Source organism: Rhinolophus sinicus, chromosome 4 (assembly GCF_057876585.1).
Source record: "Rhinolophus sinicus isolate RSI-liver-muscle chromosome 4, RSI-T2T, whole genome shotgun sequence".
NCBI lineage: Eukaryota > Metazoa > Chordata > Mammalia > Chiroptera > Rhinolophidae > Rhinolophus > Rhinolophus sinicus.
Window position 1 is genome coordinate 69,448,479 of NC_142504.1, and position 24,885 is coordinate 69,473,363.

The following is a 24,885-nucleotide window of genomic DNA, read 5'->3' on the forward strand; positions in this document are numbered from 1 at the left end:
GATTACTTCTTCTCAATGGTGTAGCATGTGCAGGGGTTGAGGTCACATGAAGAACACATAGGAAGAGTGGCTTAGGGGATCAGGGAGACAACCAAAGAAAGGACTCAGTGAAGGAAGGGAGCTGAGAATGAGGAAGGATGCACAGGAGACAGCAGCAAAGAAAAGGCATGTGTGTGAGCTAAAATAGTACATCCAGTCTTGTACTAAATGTTTCTTTCCTTTTGCTCTTTGATTGAGATACAATTTACATATAGTGAAACACATACATTGTAGGGTGTATATAATTGGATGAGTTTTGACAAATACAGACAGGTGTAAACCACACACTTCTCAAGATACGGAATGTTTCCATCACCCCAGAATGTTCCCCTTTGTCCTTCCCTGTCAATTCTCCACCAGCTCCCCTCAGAAATAAAAGAACAAACCATGAATAAAAGCAACAACGGATGAATCTCACAGACATAATGCTAAGAGAAAGAAGCCAGACACAAAAAAGTACACATTGTTTGATTCCATTTATATGATGTTATATAACAGGCTAAGCTGATCTAAAGTTAAAAAAAGAATTCATATAATGATACCTTACTTTTGCATTGTGCATTTTATAAATGTTTCCTATTCATTATTTCATACTAAAGATGTGAGATCTGAAGAACATGGCAATTCATAACCACATTATTCATTGTGAATAATGCAGTGGGATATAGAGCAAATACCCTCTGGATTTATCATTTTAAGCCTGAATCATGGAAAACATTACATTTATTTTTATAATACTCTAGATTGTAAGAAATTAACAATTTATGAATTAGCTGTCACTTCCTGTTTTGGGAGGTGATGGGGGAGAGCGATTCTGGAAATCTAATTCTGTTAGCATTAGGCTTGGTGAGATGACAAAGCTGCCAAAGTCGTGATAAAGGTAGAAACTCTTTAGGGACTGGGACAGCTGTCTGTTTATGCCAGTGCATTTCCTCAGACCTGTGATTTCTTTGAAATTTGTGCAGTTACTTGGAGAGCACTGACTCGCTCTATCCTGCCCTTTATGCACCATAAGATACGGAAATGAAGCCTGGGAAAGCTGTGAGATCAAATTAAAGCCTGCAGATAATTAGCTGGGAGGCACAGCTGTCCAAACCAAGATATCCTGAGAAATTTGGTGAAGCCTTAAAGCCACTCATTAGCCAACTAGGGTGGTTTAAGCTTTGTTAGAGTAATGAATAACTACTACTGTGTTTCCCCCAAAATAAGACCTAGCCGGACAATGAGCTCTAATGCGTCTTTTGGAGCAAAAATTAGTATAAGACCCGGTCTTATTTCACTATAATATAAAACTGGGTATAATGTAATGTAATGTAATGTAATGTAATGTAATATAATATAATACTGGGTCTTATGTTAATTTTTGCTCCAAAAGACTTATTTGAGCTGATTGTCCAGCTAAATCTTATTTTTGGGGAAACAGGATATATGTGTAAATAGATTTGTTTGTTTTATAAAAAAATTAATAGACTGTATTTTGTAGAGAAGTTTTAGATTTACGGAAAAGTTGAATGAAAAGTACAGAGAGTTTCTCTTATACCCCCTCTATAATAGTTTTTTTTTTAAATCAAATTTGGCTTATTATTAATCATCTTTTTAAAAGTAAGTCATAAAGTGACTGATCTAGTGCAGTTTCAATAGTTTCTAAGATCTTTCCCCCCATATTTAGAAGGTGACTGTGAGAATTGTCAGTCTTATAATTTAAAATTTTCTGTTTTCTCTACTATTTTATGGTATGTAATCTGTTTTCTCTACTATTTTATGGTATGTAATCTGAGGATATTTACCTTTGTTCTTCATATGTTAGAAGCACAAGAAAGCCAGTGAAATAACCAGTTAGTAGGCCTCCATTGAAATGGCCACCATTTGGGATCATTTACAACTTTGTATCAGACATGCACACTGGGCCAGGCAAGAAGTGGGGCTTCCGGAGGGCAGCCTGCCCACCATTTAGGAAATGATACCAAGGAAGAAAGCATTCTGTCTGAACTGTGGGTCTTCAGTCAAGTCATCACAGGGCCCCCTAACTGTTTGAGGCTCTGAGTTTGTATTTTTGAAGTATCATTATGCCTCACCAACGTAACAACTCAACAGAAATAGGGTCATGGGAAAGATAAGATTTCAAACATCCCCTCTGAGCTATCTGCTTGACCTCCAGATGGCTTTGTTGGCTTCTCAGAGTTCATCCCTGACTTGAAAATACTACATTCTTATTCACATTCAATGTAGTAATCTCCATCTTTCACAAAAAAATTGAGTCTTCCTACCATTCACTTTTCTCTCCCTATTTTCATTATTTTCCTTTTGGTAAAATATATGTAACATACAATTTATTATTTTAACCATATTTTAAGCATACAGTTCAGTGGTATTAAGTATATTCACACTGTGCTATCATTACCTCTATTCAGCTCTAGAACTTTTCGATCATCCCAAACTGAAACTCTACCCCAACTGTACCCATTGAACAATAGCGCCCCACTCCTACCTCCCCTCCCCAGCCCCAGTTAACCACGCATTCTACTTTCTGTCTCTATGAATTTGACTCTGTAAGTAACTCAAATAAGTGAAATCATTACAGTATTTGTCCTTTAGTGTCTGGCTTTATTTCACTTAGCATAACGTCTTCCAAGTTTATCCACGTTGTAGAATATATCAGGATTTCATTTCTTTTTAAGACTGAAAAATATTCCAATGTATTCCATAGTTTGTTTAGACATTTATCCATTGATGGATATTTGGGTTGTTTCCGTCTGTTGCCCATTATGAATAGTGCTGCTAAAGACATTGGGGTACAAATATGTTTGAGTCCCTGCTTTCAATTCTTGTGAGTATATATCACCAGATATGGAATTGCTGGCTCATATGATAATTCTATGTTTAATTTTTTGAGGAACCATCATACTGTTTCCCACAGTGGCTTCACCATTTTACATTCCCACCATATGTTTTTAAATAAATAAAAGCCTTCTACATAATACCCTTATTTATATATTCTCTTTTTAATAAGTTTTAAATGTGGTGATTTGTAAATTCGATGCCTGACAAATGATAGATTCTCAATGAAGTTAGATACATCTAAAGAAAAATGAGAATCTTCAAAGAAGATATAAGGTTTCACATAAAGAACAAAATTTTACAAAAACGAAAAATGCTTTCTAACCTCTCTAATGCTAAAAGTATAAATGATTCAGCTGGATTTAATGATCAAAGGAAAGAAACACATAATTATTGTTTCTAGGTGTTGTAAATGTATAACTAATAGGTTAATGTTTAACGGAGTTAAACAAGCAGATTTGCACGGCTTTTCTAGATTGTATCACCAGTTGGATCTGCGAAGCTTAATGTTTAGGGATCCCTTTTACTTTCACAGGGTGCAATGATACTGTTTTCCCATGACAAGGGGAGAGAAGAAGGGATATGACACTATAAGCTCCTCACCATTGCTAGATCTACTGGGGCACGAGAGGTCCAAGTGAGGACTAGAGATAAAGTGAAAAGAAGAGTTTTCAAAGTTTTCAGCCAGAAATTCTCTAGGACTGAGGAAAGAAAGGGGGACTATGGACTTTGGGGCCATGTGGGCAGGACTTCCCTTGTCTTCCTGAGGTGGAGAGAGGGTTTGGCCAAAGTAGGAAAGCCCTGTTTGGGCTCTTTTTCTTTTTTTCTTTCTCACTCACATTTGACCTCTTAGAAAACTCTTTAAGATCCACTCACTTTTTCCTTTACTTTAGTCTTGGTCTTTACTAGGTCAGCACCATCTCTCATGATTTCCCATCACCAACATCCAATTCCATAATCTTTTCATCCCTAGTGACCTTGTAACTCTTGGTTTAAGGTTCTGTAATGGTCTAAAAGTTTTAACATGGCGCCAAGACCTGTGCCCCGTCCAAACTTCCTCCGGTTTGCTACCCTCAAGCCAACTAGCCCTCCTGCAGTATCTGTACCACTCCACGCTCTGGTCCCAAGGGGGCCTCGCTCCTTGTCCCTCTGCACTTTTATTGTCTTTACCGGGACATCTCCTACTCGGTCTTCCCCTCTTTTCAGAGATGCCTTCTGAGAAGTCCCCCACAACCACATGCCCCTTCTCCAGACTGCTGGCCACACCCAGACATCTTCAATGCTTCCATCCTTCTCCATGCGGACTTGGGCAACTTCTGTCTTTCCCATTAGGGCATCCATCCCACTGACGACGTCCTGCCCCTCACCACCGTATTTATATGACCTGCTACAATCCCCATTACAAAGCAGGAGATCAATCAATGTTTATTGACTGAGTCTTAAGTGAAAACTCTTAGGGGAAGTGCCTTCCTCCCAGCCTGGTGTCCCAGTGGAGTGCTTCTCTGACAGTAACATCTCTGCTTCTCTACCCATTCCTCTTCGCTCCCCATGAGAGGAGCAATCCCCATTTTAACTGGGAGAAGAGCTGACCCTGCTCTTCTGGAGGGGCTATGTCTCTGCTTTTCTTTTATTGGGCAGGTTGTTCTCAGGATGCACAGTTCCTGACCCCCAGGGCAAGGCCACCGAGGAGGTGTGCATGTATCTGCTCAGCATGTGTGTTACACAAGAAGCCGTGTATCAGGCCGACCTCTGCAGCCACCCATGGAAGCAAAACAACCTCCATTTTTGCTTTTTACTGGAGATTGCTGAATTCTTTCTTCAATTTCCATGACAGATTTCTGAGCCTGCTTCCACAGTCAGAAGGGGAAAAAAGGGATGCTAGTGATTGCCACCTCTGCTCCAACATGAACAAATGGGACACTGCATTTTGGGGAAGATTCTAAAGTAATTTCAGAGGCTGAGATTTTTCACAGCTGAAAACTGATTAGCTCTGGCTGAGGCGCTGGTTAGGAGTCAGGGACAGGAAAAGTTCTTGCACTTCTCAGGTCCTGGAATGGCCTGTACCTGCATTTTGCAAGCAGGTTTATCTCATTTAGGGGATAGGTTGTTACATGGCACTTACAGGGCAGGGGAGAAGTGAAGATCCTCACAAATGGGCATTTGGTGATGTGCCTGGTTGTGCTTTTGAGGTAGTTCCAACTAATCTTCCACCAAACTTAGCAAAATCATTCCAGAAGACTTAGTGAAGTTGAGTGTTGGGAACAATCATGTGTAGAAATCCACTGAGATGAGGAACGGAAACCAACTTCTTACTTTTCAGTTTTAACTTCTTAAAGGGGTTCAGCACTTGTCCTTTGAAATTATGTTCCTAGTCATCCTTAAATGGAAACAATGGCACATGGACCTGGGATTACTTACTTGGTGGGCATTTTTTTTAAATAGCCTTTCTTGTTGATGAAAACAGAGCTACTCTGCCAGGTGTTTTAAACATCCCTTTCCCATCTTCAGATTCCTGGTTACAGGTAACTATTACTAGATGGCTTCATATTTCTGTGACCTCCATTTGTTGGTGATCATCTGACCTACTCTGCCTTTTCCTCAGTGTCCATTTAGGTATCTGAGCATGGTTCCAAACTGGGTGTTCCTTGGTATTCTGAGACATGAATCTTAAGAATTTTAAGGAGAGAGATCTACTTAATCTAAATTTGTCACTACTGGTAAGCAGTCCCTCTTACCACCGATAAGAAGAAAACTGAAGAAGAAAAGAAGTGGTGGGAGATAACGGACCTTGCCATGTTCATTTTGTACTTCTAATGACAACACCAAATTTAAAGAAAAAAAATCTATTTTCTTTCTAAATTCTCATTCATGAAACTGTTTCCTTTTGTCTGTTGATTTTATATACTGGTTCTAAAATGAGGAGAGAACAATAAAACAGTGAAGTAAAATATAATAACAATGATATTTTAAAATAATTGACCATAAGAGATTTACCTAAAAATGTGTATGGCACATATTCTAAATGCCCAGTAAACTTCTAAGCCCTAACTTCGCTTCTTTTGCCTAGTTTTTGTTGTTACTTCACATAATTAACAATTGATTGGATACTTTAGTGATAATACTCTGTAAAACCAGAAGTGATTCATATCTGCCATTAGTGATTAGCCTTCTAGTAAATAACTTCTGCATTCTTGAGTAATAAATATTAATTCAATGATCATTTTGAATTTTATTTTCTAATTATGTCATAAGATATAAAGCTTACAAAGCCCAAATTCATCACTTTGATAGGGAGAATTGAGCCATATTACTTATCAAATACACTTAACTTTGGTGTTTTTTTTTAATGTAATTTGACTCAACATAAATTGAGTCTTGTCTGTAAAAGTTCATTTCCATCATGTAAGAGAGAAAACATTCCTCCATTCACTGTTTAGTTACTGCCATGGAGGCAGGTAAGTGCTTGTATGAAGAATTTCCAGAGGGGAGTCCCTGGTGATATCCGGCCCCCTGCAGAGGTGCTGCAGAGAGCAGCTGAGCTTCTCTGTAGAGGAGAGACCTCACTTTCCCCTGCATGTCTGAAGTTGACCTCTGATACTGGAGAATTAGGCTGTCTGTATTTTTCAGTTCTCTGTGCCTGAGGTGCATTTAATATATTTAAGTTAAGATTGAGGCCCACGTGAAAATTCCTGTCTGGATTCCTCTGTAGAAACTGGTGTTTGATGTGTGTCTGTCTACTTTATTTATATGACGCCGTGTATGTGCATTCCGGTGATCATTAACAAAGGCCTCTTGGTGGAAAACCATGATGAAAGTGGATTTTTAAATGGCTGTATCAGCTGCAGGTCTGGCAAGACTACAATGACTCTGAATTTAGTGAAAACCCTGTGTCATCAATTTGTGTTCAGCCAACCTTATATATGAAAAGAAAAAGCTGTTTGGTCAACCAAAAAAAAAAGGGGGGGTGGCAACAGAAATATCATGGATTTCATTTGGGCAAAGGTTTAAAATTCTATATATTAACAGAGCATCCTTCACTTTTTCTGTATTATGTGTAAGACCTGTTTGTCAACACACAGTTGGTGAATTAGAGCTATAGTAATTTGCTAAACAACAGAAATTTATTAATTCACAGTTCTGGAAGCTAGAAGTTGAAGATCACGGGGTTGGCAGGGTTGATTTCTTCTGCGACCTCCCATTGGCTTGCAGATGGCCACCTTCTCACTGTGTCCTCACAGGTTCGCCCTGAGTCTGTGTGTGTCTGTGTCCTATTCTTCTCTTCTTAAAAGGACACCAGTCATATTGGATTAAGGGCCCCCCTGTATGACCTCATTTAACCTTAATTATCTCCTTAAAAATTCTAACTTCAGATATAATCAGTTTTAAGTACTAGGAGTTAGGACTTCGCGTATGAGTTTTGGGGAAACACAGTTCAGCCAATAATTTGGCTTAAGTGAAGACAGGTTGTGTTTGATGCTTCATAGCATCCTTTTCCTCTTTTGCAGATTTACAGCTCACAGTCCCTTTCTTGATTTGTTTCCTGGTCTTCACTTTGGGGACCTAGGGAACATTGAGAGATTGTGAGGACAATGCTCAGCTTCGTAGCTGAAGGCCTTGGTCAGGATAAGAGTTAGACAGTTCTTCCCTTGGGGGATTGTCCTGAAGTGTTTCCACTGTGGCTGATCCTCCATTTGGCATCATTTAATCACATATGACTAAGGTCTCCATATAAAAAGCTGACAAGGGTTTGATAAAGCACAAGAACGTGATACTGAAATAATTGCTCCTGTTGAGGCAAGTGTTCTGAAAAACTAAGTTAGTACTCACCAGTTGCCTCAGCTTGGGATTTCATTCTTCTTTTTCCTTGCAATTTATAGAAGTGTGGCATAGCGGGTAGGAGAACAGACGGCCTGTGTTCAAAGCCCTGTGATATACATTTTAGTATTTGTGAAATCCTGGGAAGATTACTTCATCTTTCTGTGCCTCAGTTTCCTCATCTGTCATACGGGGGAAATAATATGTACTTCATAAGAAGAATGTAGATGTCAGGATTAAGAGGTAATGATTCTCATAAAGCACTTAGCATTGTTCCTGGCCATATTAAGGCTACATAAACATTCGCCATCAGTAAGTTTTGTTTCTTCATACTCTCTGTCCCCTCCCAGGGCTGTCATGACAGAAACTACAGAGTTAGCCAGAACAACTGCGACTGCCCAGTGTCCATATGAATGGAGGAGATTTTTTGTTTTGTTTTGTTATTACAAAAAAAAAAAGAACTTCAGGGACCTTATGTGTGGTGTGTGTGGACATTTGGGGGGCAGTGCTCCAAAGTAAGTGTGGTGGCTAAGGACTCTGGAGTGAGATCACCTGGTTTCTTATTGGGACCTGTAACTCACTAGTTTGTCTTTTAATCTCTCTATACATCAGTTTCCAAATATGTGACATGGGAACAACAATAACTTGAAAGTCCCAGGGTCGTTTGGGATTAAATGAGATGATACTCATAAAGCTCGTAACACCCATGAGGTAAACCTCTTAGTTCTTTCCATTTTCAAATGTGACACTGAAAAACAGAAGGTAAATACATTTTATTTAATTTGTAACTTACCTTGCCTTCTATCGTTTTCAAATGGGCCGCACAATCATGTCGTCTCACCAGGCACCTCCATTTCTTAATGTCTGGTTTCAACAGTGGTGAATGATCGTGACCCACATGCTCATAGAATTGTACTTTTATGATGCAAATATTTTCCAGGCAATTGGACAGCAATAAGTAAAGATGAGAATGTTCTCTCTTCAGTTAGTTTGGACATCAGTCTGAAAAGTAATGGAAAGCTATTACAGATAGATCCCACTCTGGTGTTTTAAGACTGTGCTGGATCTTTGCGAAGGTGAATGTAACCACCACCAACTTTAGAACCAGCTCTGGATGTTCTTCAGGACGAGATCCAGAGAACATAGGATTAACTGCTAAGTATTTCTTAAGAAGTTTTGGGGTTTCAGTAATATTAAAATACAGTAAATCAGTGAAACAAATGAATTATAGAATATGTGAATTATAAAACTGGGGGAAAGTGTTGTTTTAAAAATAAACTCTTGAAAACAAAAACCATGTAATTACATTCATGGGAGAATTTTCTGGAGATATTTATGCTTGGACAAAATAGCATTTGTATTATTTTAATTTTTAAAAGTGGTTGTAATTGATAAAGATGGTTCTAGATTTTAAAACATTGGACATTTAGCTCCGGATTCAAGCACTAATAACAAATATACAGTTCCTGATTTTCCTCATTTTTGAAATCTGAGAACATTATTTTGCTTCTAATGTGCTTTAGAAGCAGTGGTTATGTTCTAGAGGAAAAGCGCACATGAACATGGATAGTCAAAGTATCACACTTAATGTTAATTAGAAACACTTTGATCAATTAATGCTTCTCTTAGAAATTATTCTGTCAAAAGAAAACAACTATAGCCATGTATTTTTAAATGTTATTTCATGCAAGAAGTACAACTGAATAAAATTACAAATATAAACATGAAAAAAAAGTATCACACTTAATCTCACTTGCAGACTAAACTTGGCTACGGGATGTTTCTTGTAGATGAGCAGAGTTATTATAATAAGATAAAATCTTCCTTCTTAGGGAATGATTCAACAGATGAATGTAAAATTATTTGTTTTATGGGGGGTTAATTTTAAAGAGCTTTTGTATTTCTGCAATTGGTAAGAGCTAAGCTGAGCTAAAACAAAACAAACAAACAAACAAACAAAAAGCAAAAAGCCCAGAGGCAATAAAATTCAGAGAAGTGAATAATGATTTCTTTCCCAATGCCTACACAAATAAATAGATAGATACATAAACACACATAGATATATAAGCATTTACATACATATATGACATATATATATTAATATAAATATATATATATATTTATATATATATATATATATTAAAAAAATACTTGACTTTGGTTTAAAAAAATCACCTCTGTCAATATGGGTTGGAGGAAATCTTGAGTAGATAGAAGTTCACATGAAAGAAGGCATTTTTTTGTTGTTGCTTGCAACCCCAATTTTAGTAATCTAAGTTTGTAATCTCAGTTTACTATTAGAAAAGTGAATGCTTGCTAAGGCCGAGTTACTAAAACAAGGAATATAATATTGTCAGCATTTTTGTCGCAATTCAGAAAACATTTGGAGTTTTGTATTCTGTTCATGGGAACCACATTTTAAAATTAGATATTGTCCAGAGTATTGGGGCAAGATGATGATGTCTTATTAAATGATGAATATTTTAAGGAAATCAGAATATTGATGTTGAAAATTTTGGATTCTAGAGTGATATATGATAGTTACATTCAAATGTTTGAAGGACAATTACATGAAAGTGGAAACAAAACCTTTCCTGTAGCTCCAGAGCATAGATTTTATGGGACACCGTGAATCAATGCAAGGAAAGATCCTTTAATGTGAAGTTTTCATAAAACAAAAGAACCATCTTAGGAGCAAATGAATTTCCTGTCACTGCAAATAATCCCACAGGGGCTGGTTGTTGGAGAGATGATGCCTTCTAAGTGCTGAATTATAGGCTACATATCTATAAGGGTTCCTTCCAAATTCAAGATTTCTCTGGCAAGTTTCCTCACATTGTTAGTTATCATCTACATCCCTTTTGCCCTGTTTGCTTCTCTTCTACTCTGTAACTTAAAATTTTAACTAATAGGCTTTACTTTTTTTGAGCAGTTTTAGGTTTACGGAAAAATTAGCATAAAGTACAAGGGTCCCATATTTCCCCATGTCCGTCTGATTCCCCTATTGTTCACATTTTGCATTAGTGTGGAACGTTCCTTTCAATTGATGAGTCCATGTTGATATATCATTATTAACTAAGTCCATAATTTACATGAGGGTTCACTCTGTGTTGTACACTCTATGGGTTTTGACAAATATATCATATGTGTCCGCCATTATGGTATCATACAGTTTCACTGCCCTAAAAATCCCCTGTGCTCCCTTTATTCATTTCTCCCTCAACACTAACCACTGTCAACCACTGATCTTTTTACTATCTCTATAGTTTCACCTTTTCCAGAATGTAATATAGTTGGAATTACACAATATGTAGCATTTTCAGATTGGTTTCTTTCACTTAGCAATATGCATTTAAGGTTTTATGTATTTTTGTGGCACGAGGGCTCATTTCTTTTTATCACTGAATAATACTCCATTATATGGATATATCACACTTTGTTTATTCATTCACTTATGGAAGTTTTCAATTCATTTGGGTAAATACCAAGGAGTACAATTTCTGGGTTGTATGGTAAGAGTGTGTTTAGCTTTGTAAGAAACTACCAAAAAGTCTTCCAAAGTGGCTGTACCATTTTGCATGTCCACCAGCAATGAATGAGGGTTCCTGTTGCTCCACGTCCTTGTCAGCATTTGGTGTTGTCAATGTTTTGAATGTTAACCATTCTGTTAGGCACACATGTAGTAGATTGACCTTTTTTCTCATACTGAGATATGTTATCTCCAAATAACTATGAAAAATACATTTAATACTACTATTAATGTAATATAATACAACTACTATCATTCATGATCCAGATGGAGAAAGACATTGGAAATAAGACTGCAAGCACTTATGTTAATAGTAATAGTACTACTAATAATAATACAAATTTGTGAGTGCTTTTTGAATTTGCTTTGAAAATAGATGCCACCAGGAGAACATTCACAAGTCATATTTCTGATCAACACTTATAAGCAGCAATCCTCCAAAGCGTTAGGGACATTGGCAATCATTGTATAACAGCCTCTCTCTCAAGAGGCCCTTTGGCTTTTGAGCAGTTGTCACTGATTCTTGATTGAGAGTTTTCAGTTTCTTTGTTTCAGGTTTTTCAAGTCGCCTATGTCATCATCAAAGCTGCTAATGCCCCTCGCCCTGGAAACTGGATTTTGGAGCGTTCTCTGGATGGCACCAAGTTTAGCCCCTGGCAGTATTATGCAGTTAGTGACACGGAGTGTTTGACTCGTTACAATATAACCCCAAGACGGGGGCCACCCACTTACAGGGCCGATGATGAAGTGATCTGTACCTCGTATTATTCTAGGCTGGTGCCACTGGAGCATGGAGAGGTACTGTACCCACTGCAGTGATGTCAGTTTTTCGTCAGACCACCCCCCCCCACCTCAAAGATTAAGATAGCGATCACAAAAGCCAACGTGAAACACACAAAATGGATCTCTCTTAGTGCTGACCACAAAGACCTTTAATATAACAATTCTAGCTGTGTTTAATGTATCATTGACTGGTGTTGACTGATGATTAATTTCATAACCAATACACTTCACCTCATTTCTTCCCTTCAAGGAGATCCCTCAGTCTTCACTCGGCTGTGATTTAGTAGCTCCATCAGACCCTCCTCAGAGCATTTTTCCCATAACACCAGGGCGAGAACATTTGTTGAGATATTAAAGAAAGAGTTAACGTTCCTCTAAAAGATCTAGTTCCCAATTTTCTCTGGAAATTCTCCTTCTTTTTCATAGTGTTGAGGGTTGGAGATGGCTTGTGAAGTATTCCAGCTCAGTGCTCAACACGCCCAGATTGTACACACTTTATTAAAGTCAGAGCGTAATCCAAAACAAAGCATTGTTTCCTAGCACTGGCTTGATGAGATAAAACTGCAAAAACTCTCCCAAGTGCTCTGCACAGCAGGAACCCAGCATTGTTTCAAGAGCCAGATTCATTGAGATTAGAGGGTATTACAAAGCTTTCTGGCATTTTCTCTCATTTTCCCAAGTCTATGCATGGCATCTAGAATTTTCTTCAGAGAAGTCATAGCCTATTGATACATGTTAAAATACCCTCACCACGCTGGGAGAAGTGCTCCTGTTAAAAGGTTCCAGCAATTTCACAGATAACTTCAAATGAATTGAAGACATTTTGTGTTCACGACGTTCATAAGTAGTTAACAAATGTTAGGTTTCTGCAAGAACCTAGTTGCTTGGTTTGATTTTAGGTAGTATCAGTAAAGGTTGTGTCCTGAAGTTAAACAGCCAGGGCACTATTTTTGCATGCTTAAATTGACATCTGTTTATTTTGATGTTTAGATTCATACGTCCTTAATCAACGGCAGACCAAGTGCTGATGATCTTTCCCCCAAGTTGTTGGAATTCACTTCTGCACGATATATCCGCCTTCGCTTACAGCGCATCAGAACCCTCAATGCTGATCTGATGACCCTCAGCCACCGTGACCCTAAAGACCTGGATCCTATTGTGACAAGACGAGTAAGTCTGTGGCAGCACTGCTGACCATGTGAACTTTATTTTATTTAAAGGAAATATGCTTTTCTTTTTGGTTGGCATTTTCCTCCCAGGTGGGCCTTTTTTCTTATTTTATTGAAGACCATTACATATGCTTTGTTAAAAATGCCACCTTTAAACTAGGTGATGGTTCTGACATCATGTCCTCATGTCCCCTTACCGTCACCCTATCCCAGCCATAACGTAGTGAATGTAACAGTCATTGTTCTTCACCTTCTAGTATGGCTCCACATCTGATCTTCCGCAAGAGAGGGATGTTCCTTTTTTTCATTTAAAAGAAAATTTTAAAGTTTGACAAATAAGCTACATTCAAGAAAATTTCACAGATTTTAAGTGTATAGTTAAGTGTATAAGGCTTGTGTGGACAAACATTTTCAAATCCCTTGGGTAAACTAGGAGGGGAATTACTGAGTAATAGGATAGCTGTATGTTTACTTTTTAAGAATTCGCTAAGCCTTCTCAAAACTAAGTGTACCATTTTAGGGGAGACCGGGTGGCTCAGCTGGTTAGAGCACGAGGTCTTAACAACAAGGTTGCAGGTTTAATTCCCTCATGGGATCGTGGGCTACGCCCCCTGCAACTAAGATTGAAAACGGTGACGACGACTTGTCACTGAGCTGCGCCCTCCACAACTAGATTGAAGGACAACGACTTGACTTGGAGCTGATGGGCCCTGGAGAAACAAATCATTTCCCAATGTTCCCAAGTTAAATAAATAAATAATAAGTAAATAAATAAATAAATAAATAAATTAATTAATTAATAAAAATAAAAAAGTAAGTGTACCGTTTTACAGACCAGTAAGTGTGAGAATTTTGGCTACCGCATGCGCTTTCACATATTTGGTTTGTTGGTCATTTTTATGTCAACCTTTCTAATATACATACTTGTATAATGGCATCTCCTTGTGATATTAATTTGTATTTCTTTGATGACTAATGTTGAGCCTGTGCTTACTGGTATCTGATCAAATTTTTGTCCTTTTTTTTTTTTTTTCCATCATGATTGAGGAACCAGGAATCAGTTGGCTTCCTCCCATGCCACACCAAGTGAGGAGTGGAGCAAAGGTGAACAAACACACCCCAACAATTCCTATCATTTTTTTTTGGGGGGGAAGGGGAACAGGACTTTATTGGGGAACACTGTGCACTTCCAGGACCCTTCTCCAAGTCAAGCCGTTGTCCTTTCAATCTTAGTTGTGGAGGGTTCTGTTCAGCTTCAAGTTGTTGTTCTTTCAGTCTTAGTTGTGGAGGGCGCAGCTCAGCTCCAGGTCCAGTTGCCTTTGCTAGTTGCAGGGGGCACAGCCCACCATCCCTTGTGGGAGTCGAACTGGCAACCTTGTGGTTGAGAGGACACGCTCCAACCAACAACTGAGCCATCCGGGAGGCAGCTCAGCTCAAGGTGCCGGGTTCAATCTTAGTTGCAGGGGGCAGAGCCCACCATCCCTTGCGGGACTCGAGGAACTGAACTGGCAACCTTGTGGTTGAGAGCCCACCGGCCCATGTGGGAATCGAACCGGCAGCCTTTGGAGTTAGGAGCACGGGGCTCTAACCGCCTGAGCCACCGGGCCGGCCCTGTCCATTTTTAAATAGGGTTATCTGTCTCCTTATTACTGAGTTATAAAAGATCTTTATATATTTTGTGTCTAGTCCTTTGTCAGATGTGTTTCTATTGCAAGTTTTTCTCTGTCAGGAGCCTTGCTTATTATTTTCCTGACTATGACTTTTGATGAGTATAGGTTTTAATTTTGATGAAATCCAACTTATCATTTTTTCTTTTGTAGTTAATGCTTTCTATATCTTCTCTGAAAAATATTTCCCTGTCCCAAGTTTACAAAGATATTATACTATGCTTTTTTTCTAGTAGCTTTATAGTTTTAGCTTTTACAGCTACCATCATTTCAAATTAATTTTTGTGTTTAGTGTAAGATAGGGGTCAAGTTTCTTTTGTTCCTCATATACATATATAACTGTTTCAGCATCATTTGTGGAAAACAATTTCCTTTCCCCTATTAAATTGTTTTGGTGCCCTGTTGAAACTCCTTTGACCTTATCTTTGTGGGTCTATTACTGGACTCTATTCTGTCCTATTGATCTATTTGTCTATCCTTATGCCAATTACAAACTTTCTTGATTATTGTAGCTTTACAGTAAGTGTTGAACTCAGTTCTTTTTCAAGATTATTTTGCCTATTCTAAGTTCATTGTATTTCCTTATACATTTTAGAATTAGTTTGTTAATTTCTGCCCCCAACAAAGAAGAAAAAATCCTGCTAAGATTTTCACTGGGATTACACTGATTCTAGATCAATTTAGGAAGACATTTTGACAATATTGGATCATCTAGTCCATAACATGCTATATCTCTTTACTTAGCTAGGTCTTCTTTAATTCCTCTTGTCATTGCTTTATTATTTGTTTATTTGAACAACTTTTCTTCAATTTATTCTTAAGTGTTCTATGTTTTTAAATGTCAGTGTTAATAGTTTGCTTTCTAAGTTTATTTTCTATTTGTTCATTGCCAGTGTATAGAAATGCAATTCATTTTTGTTTATTGATTTTGTACATTGAAACATTGTCAAATTCACATATTATTTCTAGTAGTTTTTGGGTAGATTTTCTATGTACACAATCATGCTATCTACAAATAATGACAGTTTAGTCTTACTGTGCACTTTGTATGCCTCTGATTTTTCTTGAATTATTGAACTGGCTGGCATCTCTCACAGAATGTTGAATAGAAATGGTGAGGAAAGCATTGAAGAGGAAAGCATTTAATCTTTCACTGTTAGCTCTAGGTTTTCCATAGATGCCTTGTGTTAAGCTGAATAATTTCTCTTTTACTTCTGATTTGCTGAGTTTTTTTTGTTTTGTTTTGTTTTTTGTTTTAAATGAATGGTGTTGAATTTCATGAAATGCTTTTTATGAATCTAAGGAAATGATCATGTGACTTTTCTCCTTTATTCTGTTCATGTAGTAATTTACTTTTTTTGTTTTTTTTGTGTTAAATTAACTTTGCACTCCGGATGAATCTTACTTGGTCATGAGTTACTATCCTTTTTATATACTGCCGTATTCAATTTAGCAATATATTTTAGGGTTTTCAGTAGCATGGGTTTTGAACATGACTGCCTTGGTTTAAGATGAAGCCAAGTTGAGAAATACTTTTAGGCTCCCGTGGTTTCTGTTGATGAGCGAATTAAACATTACTTCTTTTAATGGACACAAAAATTCTTTGTGCATGAAATATATTTTAAAATGCATATCTAATTATTTTTCAGAATTCCAATAACAACTGAGATATTTGCTGGAGTGCCAACATTTTCTTTTCACTGAAATAGACGAGGTTTTAATTTTTTTTCTGTAACTTTCTTTTTCTTTAGTATTACTACTCGATAAAAGACATTTCTGTTGGAGGAATGTGTATTTGTTATGGCCATGCTAGTAGCTGCCCATGGGATGAAAGTACAAAGGTGAGTTCTAGTATTTCACATTTTGCTAAAACTACAAATGGAAGTTGTATCTATGTTTGTATTGTGCTTTTTTATTTAAGGCAAATGTTGAAAGGCATAAAATCATGCTGCAAAAAAGATTTTCTGATAATCTGATAATTTAACTGGTGTCAGTTTTTGTTCGTTTGTTTTTTGTTAAGTCACCATAAACTTTCATTTTTTTCAAAATTTTCATTTTGCTTTGTTTGGAGCATATATTTCTAATTAAATCTTTACTGTAGGTTTTTTTTTTTTTTTAGTAAAATACATATAACAAAATTTACTATTTTAATTATTTTAAAATGTACAATTCACTGTCCATATCATTTGAAGCTCTCCTCTCTGTAAGACAGTCAAGCAAAAAACACGTGCAGTTATAAATTATGTTTACATTTTTTAAAAGAAGGATTTGCTCCCTCCCATTTTCTCCCTTTTCCATTTTGTGGTACTAAAATCAAGATAAAGTTTATTTGTTTTAGCATAATATTCAGTGAATAAGGTGACATCATCTCTTCTTATTTTAAACAATTTGCACGAAGTTACTTCTTTTTTCCAATATTTGTAATAATTTAACCCTTGAATACGATTATCTCTAATTGATTTGTAATAAGTTTTGTAATAATTTAACTCTTGAATACGATTATTCTCTAATTGATGCTGAAAAATATGTAGATGAATCTCAAGAAAGCTATTAATAGGAGCTTTCAAACCCTCATAGTCAATGTCTCCTTTTTGAAGAGTTTTTGTTAGGTAATTCCTGTTTCAGTTTTGCTTTATTCTTCCTCCTTCTGTTTGTACTAGGTCATACATGCGTATTTTTCTCTAAAAATTAAATGCCATTTTGTTTTTGTATAGCCACATATCCTCGATTGTAAAGTCTTGCTACATTTTTTTACTGTAATAGTTTCCTTTTAAAATGAGATTGAGAAAAATATGCAGGTAAGTTTTCAGATGCAATTTTGTATCCCTGTTTTTTAGAAACTACAGTGTCAATGTGAACATAATACCTGTGGACAGAGCTGCAGTAGCTGTTGTCCTGGATACCATCAGCAGCCCTGGAGGCCCGGGACCATTTCTTCCGGTAACATGTGTGAAGGTAAGTCCTCTGAGAATTGGAAGAATGTAGAACTTTTCCCCCCTCTCAGTATGCTTAAGCTTGTGATGTCTTAAGAACATTTGTAATTAGTAAATGACTTGTTTTCTTAGATATTCATATTCAAATAGTTCCCATAGGTCCAGATTACCTTAGTAAAATTTGAACTATTGAAACTTAAAATGTACCTTTATGGATTTGCTGTTTTATCTAAGATTCCCCTTCCCATAGATTCATTTATTCTTTATTAATTTGGATTTAATTTTTAAATAGGCAATAATTTCACAAGATTCCAACATCTAACAATATATAAAACAATGTAGTGAAAGACATTACTTCCACTCTATCTCAATCCTTCCCACTTTTTTTATTTCCTAGTATGTTTTTCCTGAAATTTTTGACGCAAATAAAGCATATATTAACATATTTCTGTACCTCACACTGTTTGTACACAGAACCTGACGTATTTCGTGTGCCATCCTATACATTACTTTAATATGCAACCATATAGCTTGAAAAAATATTTTCCTATATTAGCAATATGAAATGCTATTTTTAAAAATAATAGCACTGAATTCCATTGTATGGATATAATATAATTAAAACTGTTAACATATTTAACAAAATATCTGTGGATACTTTGGTTGTTACCAGTCTTTTGTTAACTTAAGCAATGGTGCAATGATTAAACCTGTACATGTCTTTGACAAGTGTGCAAGCACTTCTGCTAGATATAATCCCAGAAGATAGACTGATGGATCAAATGGGAATGGACATTCATAATTCTCTATAGCTTTCCCCAATTGCCCTCCATAAGATTGGCTATATCTTATTAAAATTACTTATTCTATAATTTTAAGTTAAACTTACAGTCATAGAAACTTACTTAGGGAGGGAAGTGTTTTCCTTATATAGACAAAATATATACATATTAATTGAGATGCTAAAATATTCTCCTAGAATGTAATTGTCACAATAAAGCCAAAGACTGTTACTATGATGAAAGTGTTGCAAATCAGAAGAGAAGTTTGAATACTGCTGGACAGTTCAGAGGAGGAGGGGTTTGCATAAATTGCCTGCAGAACACCGTGGGAATCAATTGTGAAACCTGTATCGATGGATATTATAGACCACACAAAGTAAGAGTGTTTCTTTGCCATAGCTGAGCCCAAGTGTCAGCCTCAGTATTGGTGACTCATTTCCTTTTGTAATATTTTTTATATTCTTATTATGCTAGTAGTGTTCTTCAGATATCAATTTCCTAATCTACCTGATCTGTTTTCTTGCTCAGAGAAGAATATCTACTCTTTGTTATTCAACTTGAATTCAGGGGCCCCTTGGCTGTGCAAGCTCAGAGTTTTGTAATACTGTCTATGTGAAGAGTCAGCCAGTAACTAAAGCAGCTGTATCTGAGCACAGAAAGTACTCAGTCAGTTCTCAATGGACTTGATATGTAGTTGTCACATGAATCCCTGTGGTGGGCTGGTCATAGGTGACCAGATGAATATATAAGTGATGCTTATATATGGCTGTGACAGATAGCAGAGTGAGAGGAGGCTGGGTATCAGTGACAATAGGAAAGATGACACTTGGCTAGTGATACTAGCTGTTGTCACCACTGAAAAGATGTTTGGGGATTTCTAGCTTGAGTTCACCTTATCTTCCTGATACCCCCTGGGTACACAATATCATTGTAATAGTCACATCTGGGATAAAGTTGATACTTTGTCATTGGTATTATTGTTTATTTTATTGTTAATATTGCTGTGATTTCTAATAAGATAATCCAGGACAACTTCTGCCTTATAGGTGTCTCCTTATGAGGACAACCCTTGCCATCCTTGTGACTGTGACCCTTTGGGGTCCTTCAGTTCTGTGTGTATTAAGGATGATCTCCATTCTGATGTACACACAGGTAAGTACTTGATTCATTTTTGTGCTTGTAATTGATTTTTTTTTTCCTGATAGAAGATGTGTACCTAGTGGAACTATTACTATATTGCATAGCAATTTGGTGATATGATTTGGTGTTGCTTCTTTTGTTCACCAAATATTTGTCAAGCACCTACTATGTGTCAGGCAGTTTTCTAGGACCTAGGAACATATACTTGAACAAGATGACTAAGGTCCCTGCTCACAGGCAGACACTAAACAAATGCATGCACGTGTAATATAATGCCAGGTGGGGATAAGGGCCATGGGCATGAAACAAAATCAGGAATCATGATTGGAGTGAGACAGGGTGTAGAGACGGCAAAGCTGGGGTGATTAAATGACATTTGAGAGGTTAATTGAGCATTTGATGAAAGAAGAAACAAGGGTCAGCTTAAAATCCTATGTGGAACACAGTAAACAGCAATCACTCTATTTAGCTCCTAGAAGACACTGAGAGGGCTTTAGCGTACATCTTATCTCAAAAGCAAGCAAATCTTCCAGTTAAGTTTGTAAATGTCAGTGTCCTTTCCTTTCCAAAAACTGGCCAATGGATTTGCAAATACCTGAGTATTCTGAATAGTTTGCATCTGTTCAAAGACTTCTGTGACCCCATCAAGTTGTGTCACTAGCAGTTAAAACGGATATTGACCTGCAGGGAAGCAGGTGCAAACTGTGGGGCCCACCAGCACCCTGGAGGGTAAATTATACAATTGAATTGATTCTTAAATGTCACTGTTAATGAGAGGATGATGATGATGATAATGACAATTACCCTTGATTGACCATATATATATATAGCCAAAAAAAATATACACATTTTAAGAAAGCAAAACTGTATTAAAATTGTAATAATCAATATATACCAATAACAAAAGATGAATACAAGTCACGTTTGACTTCTGCATTTACGAGAGGTGCTCAAAGTGGTTATCATCAGCATCCAGACACTTCTGATTATGGTGAACTACTGCTTGAGCAAGGTTGACTAAAGTGTCCACTTGCATACATTTTTTGGCACCGTGGTGTGTGTGTGTGTGTGTGTGTGTGTGTGTGTGTGTGTGTTTATTTATTTATTTATTTATTTTAACCTCAACCGTAGCAGAGGAAATCATTTAACCCATTTTACAGGCAAGGAAACTGTAGCTCAAAGCAGTTACATTAAGAATGTTGGTTGAGGTTATACAACCACGAAGTTTCAGAGCTGGCATTAAAAGCAAATATAGTGCTTATTGACCTCTACCATTTGTCTCTGTGTTTAAAAACAAAAACAAAAAAATGTATTTTGTGATATAATTCACTGCCAGATTGCATAGTACACTCACTTAACATGTGCAATGTTTTTTGGCATATTCATGGTGCAGCCATCACCACAATCTATAATAATATATTGGTGCATTTTCATCACTCTGTAGAGAAAGCCCTTACCCAGTGGCAGTCATTACTATTTCCCTTCACCCCTCTTCCCAGCCCTAGGCAACTGCTAATCTACTTTCTTTATATAGATTTGCTTATTCTGAACAATTCATATAAATAGAACCATACAACTTAGTCTTTTGTGACTGGCTTCTTTCACTTAGCATAATGTTTTCAAGGTTCATCCATATTGTAGCATGAATCAGTACTTCAATCTTTTTTATTGCTGAATGATACTCCATGTATATATTATTTTATATATCCTTTCATCAGTTGATGAATATTTGGATTGTTTAGACGTTTTGGCTATTATGAATAATGCTGCTACAAGCATCAAGCCCTTAATTCTAAGGACTTCCAGCTGTATACAGTGTTTTGTGGATGTATGTTGCTATTTTTCTTGGGTAAATACTTAGGAGTGAAATTGCTGGATCGTATGGGAACTGGGTGCTTAACATTTTGAAGAACTGCCAAACGTTTTTCCAAAGGTACTGCACCGTTTTACATTCTCATCAGCCTCTGTGCTTTTCATCTTTGTTTCCTTTCTTTAAAACAGGGGTTGACAAACTATTGTCCATGGACTGTAACTGGCATTGCCTGTTTTTGTAAATTAAGTTTTACTGTTTATGTATTACATATGGCTGCTTTCATGCAATAACGGCAGAGCTGAATGCACTAGTTGCAACAGAGATTCTGGCCAAAAAGGCTAAAATATCTAGATCATTGCCCTTCTTTTCTTCCCAGGGAAATGGCCAGGTCAATGTCCATGCAAGGAAGGTTATGCAGGAGAAAAATGCGATCACTGCCAATTTGGCTTTAAGGGTTACCCAGCTTGTGTCCGCTGTGACTGTAGTCCAGCGGGCAGTGTGAATGAGGACCCATGCTCAGAGCCGTGTCTCTGTAAGGTACGTGTGGAGGTTAAAACTGTCTCTGAGTTCCCTTTGAGGCTTCCTGAAAAAGGAATGCATTCCATTAGCTCAGGTGATCAGTTCCTAAGCAAAGCAGTGAGGTTTAAGCAGCATTTTTCCTTCTCCAACAGTTTCCTGAGAAACATGACATTACGTCACAGTAAGTCGGCCATAGTGTATGTCCTTGGACTTAGATGGGCACCTGGTTCTTTTTAGGTGCCTTATGGGTAGTGGTCATATATTCTAGAGGTATTTCTGTGACTTCCTGAATGAAACCAAACACTACACTTTTTAGGCTGACCATTACCTCTTCTGTGACATTCTTTTTTAGCTTTATGTTTAGAGGAGAACAGTGCAAACACTAAATTTCTAAAAACATTCATTAATGGCAGACACGTTACTTTTTGTTTCTCTTACAAAGGAATTGAGCAGTGATAAGGCATGCCTTAATTTGGTATCAGGGAGGTGTTTTATTTCGCCATCTGATATTAATAACTATATCCCCGTTAATTCTAAAGACTTCCAGTTGTATCTTATGTGCTTATTTCCATGTAAGCAGAATCTTAGGCACATGTGACATATGACCAAAAATAATCTTGAGCATTTATTAATAAGACACACAGTTATATAGCCCTCTTCAGATTTTAAATGCTTGAAAGTTCAGCAAAAATGAAAGATTTAAAACAATACAAAAAAAAAGCATTTAAATGTAATGATTAAGCTCTAAGATGCTCATTCTCATTCTTGCCTACAAAATCAAATGACAAGTATTTAAAAATATCTGTTCTGGAAATATTAGCATCATGACGCTTCACATTTACTTTGAGCATCTTTATATTTACCTGTTTCTCTGGATTACCAAACACCTTTCTTGTTAATGTCATTTTTTATTCTGTCTACCGATTGGTTTCAAAAGCTAACCTTTTACTCTAACTTGCAGGAAAATGTTGAGGGGAAAAACTGTGATCACTGCAAGCCAGGATTTTATAACTTGAAGGAAAGAAACCCCCAGGGCTGCTCTGAGTGCTTCTGCTTTGGTGTTTCCGATGTCTGTGACAGCCTTTCTTGGTCCATCGGTCAGGTGCGCGCACGTTCCTAGGGCCAGGAGTTAATAAGTGCACCCCCTCAAAGGAGCTCTCTAGGAGCTGTGTCACGAAGCGATGAGGCTGCCTTTCCCTGTAATGCTGCTTTCGTCCATTTGCAATGACATTGGGCATGGATCAAAGGCAGCCCACTATTAAAGTGTTGCTGAAGTTTTCTTCTAGGTCATGTGTTTGTTCCCACATACATTTCTCTATTGAGACAATAGGATTATTGTTATTACAGTATTGTAGAATGCATTGTGCTTAAATTTCTTCTGTGGGGAAATGTATCCAGTTGTGAAATCAGTTCTCACCCCACCTGCCCCATGCTGGTCTCAGGCCAGGAAGCACACCAGGACGTGGGGACATGGAGACTTTTCTAGATGAAAGATGCTGGCTAGGATGGGGTGGGCAGAGGGTGATGAAGGCATTATGAGGGCAGGTGAGGGATCCCCATTTGTTTTGGGAACTGGGATTTCTGGGGTGATGAGTTCAAGGGGGGTGCCAAATGGTGACTAAGGGAGAGAATGTGATGCCCAGAGGTTAGGAGGAGCTTCAGGGCTAACCTGGCATAATCACCTCTCCTACCCGTGTCCCACCTCAGGAGACCTGTATTCAGCATGGGGGTAGGGGGAGGGTAGGGATGCTGTTCCCTGACTCTCCTCCTTTCCTTCGCTCCCTCCTTCCCTTACCATCAGGCTGGTGAGGAGTGGGGGCAGCCTGGGGGGAGGGAAAGGGAACTCTGATCAATACTTGAGAATAGAGGTGAGTTCCTGTGGGTGATCCCTTGTCATCCCTATGTAGGTGACAAATTGTGGGGCTAGGACCAGGAGGTTATTTTTATACACTTTTTTGCATTTGTCTAAAAAGTAGGGGGTAACAAGAAAGGAGAAGTCAGAGTTATCAAAGGACATCTTATTCAATGCATTTATTAAGTTCTGTGCTATTTTTTTAATTTGAAAAATAGATCTGTGGCCTTCACAGCTCTGCTTGCCTATTTGCTTATACTTGATCTGGATTTGGGGGATGTGTGACTCGTTTTCAGATTTTCCTGGTCCTTTGACAAATAGAAGGGTCACAGATCCTGCAGTTCTCTGGCCTGCATGTGTTAGCTGCATCCCTAGCTAAGCTTTTTGGGTCTGCCTCTTCATTGCAAAGATATTAGCGCTAGCCTGGGTGAAATCTAAGGTAACTGCTCTTCCATATGCTATAATGCTTGAATTTTTTTTTTTTTTTTTTTTTGTAAGGTGAAAGACATGTCCGGGTGGCTGGTCACAGACTTGGTCAGTCCAAATAAGATCCCGTCCCAGCAGGACATGCTTGGCGGACATCATCAGGTCAGCATCAACAACACGGTGGTCATGCGCAGGCTGACTTCCAAGTATTACTGGTCGGCCCCGGAGGCTTACCTCGGAAATAAGGTACTTACGGGGACAGTGTCTTAGACAAAGATCTCAGAGCACATCAAGAGAGAACTTACAGTGGCATTTTAGGTAGTAGTCACATTGGTCACTTCAATGTTTGACAGAAAATTAGAGAGTATTTACTGACACCTGATGCACAGTCTTTTTTATCTTGTTTGACTTTTTATTATCATTAAAATAGGAACTTTGGTTCTTTTTTGGCCCCATCATAGCCAGTCTGTTGTATGAAGTCCCGTCCCTTCTCCTGTGACAGACTTTCTGTTTTCCTCTGGGTTCCTGGATCACTTGGGCCTTTGTGAAGTGTCAGTCACACCCAGCTTTGTTTAGTTAG

At 37.6% G+C, this 24,885-nt stretch overlaps 1 protein-coding gene across 1 annotated transcript in view; it reads left to right on the top strand.

The window, feature by feature from the left end:
• Window positions 1-24,885, top strand: part of LAMA1 (laminin subunit alpha 1) — a 160,862-nt gene that overhangs the window by 44,779 nt on the left and 91,198 nt on the right. The window contains exons 4-12 of the mRNA XM_019755789.3: window positions 11,777-12,019; window positions 12,995-13,174; window positions 16,592-16,681; window positions 17,678-17,795; window positions 18,753-18,931; window positions 19,602-19,707; window positions 21,885-22,045; window positions 22,989-23,129; window positions 24,378-24,551. Coding sequence (XP_019611348.3) covers window positions 11,777-12,019; window positions 12,995-13,174; window positions 16,592-16,681; window positions 17,678-17,795; window positions 18,753-18,931; window positions 19,602-19,707; window positions 21,885-22,045; window positions 22,989-23,129; window positions 24,378-24,551 — 1,392 coding nt within the window. The remainder of the gene's footprint in view (window positions 1-11,776; window positions 12,020-12,994; window positions 13,175-16,591; window positions 16,682-17,677; window positions 17,796-18,752; window positions 18,932-19,601; window positions 19,708-21,884; window positions 22,046-22,988; window positions 23,130-24,377; window positions 24,552-24,885) is intronic.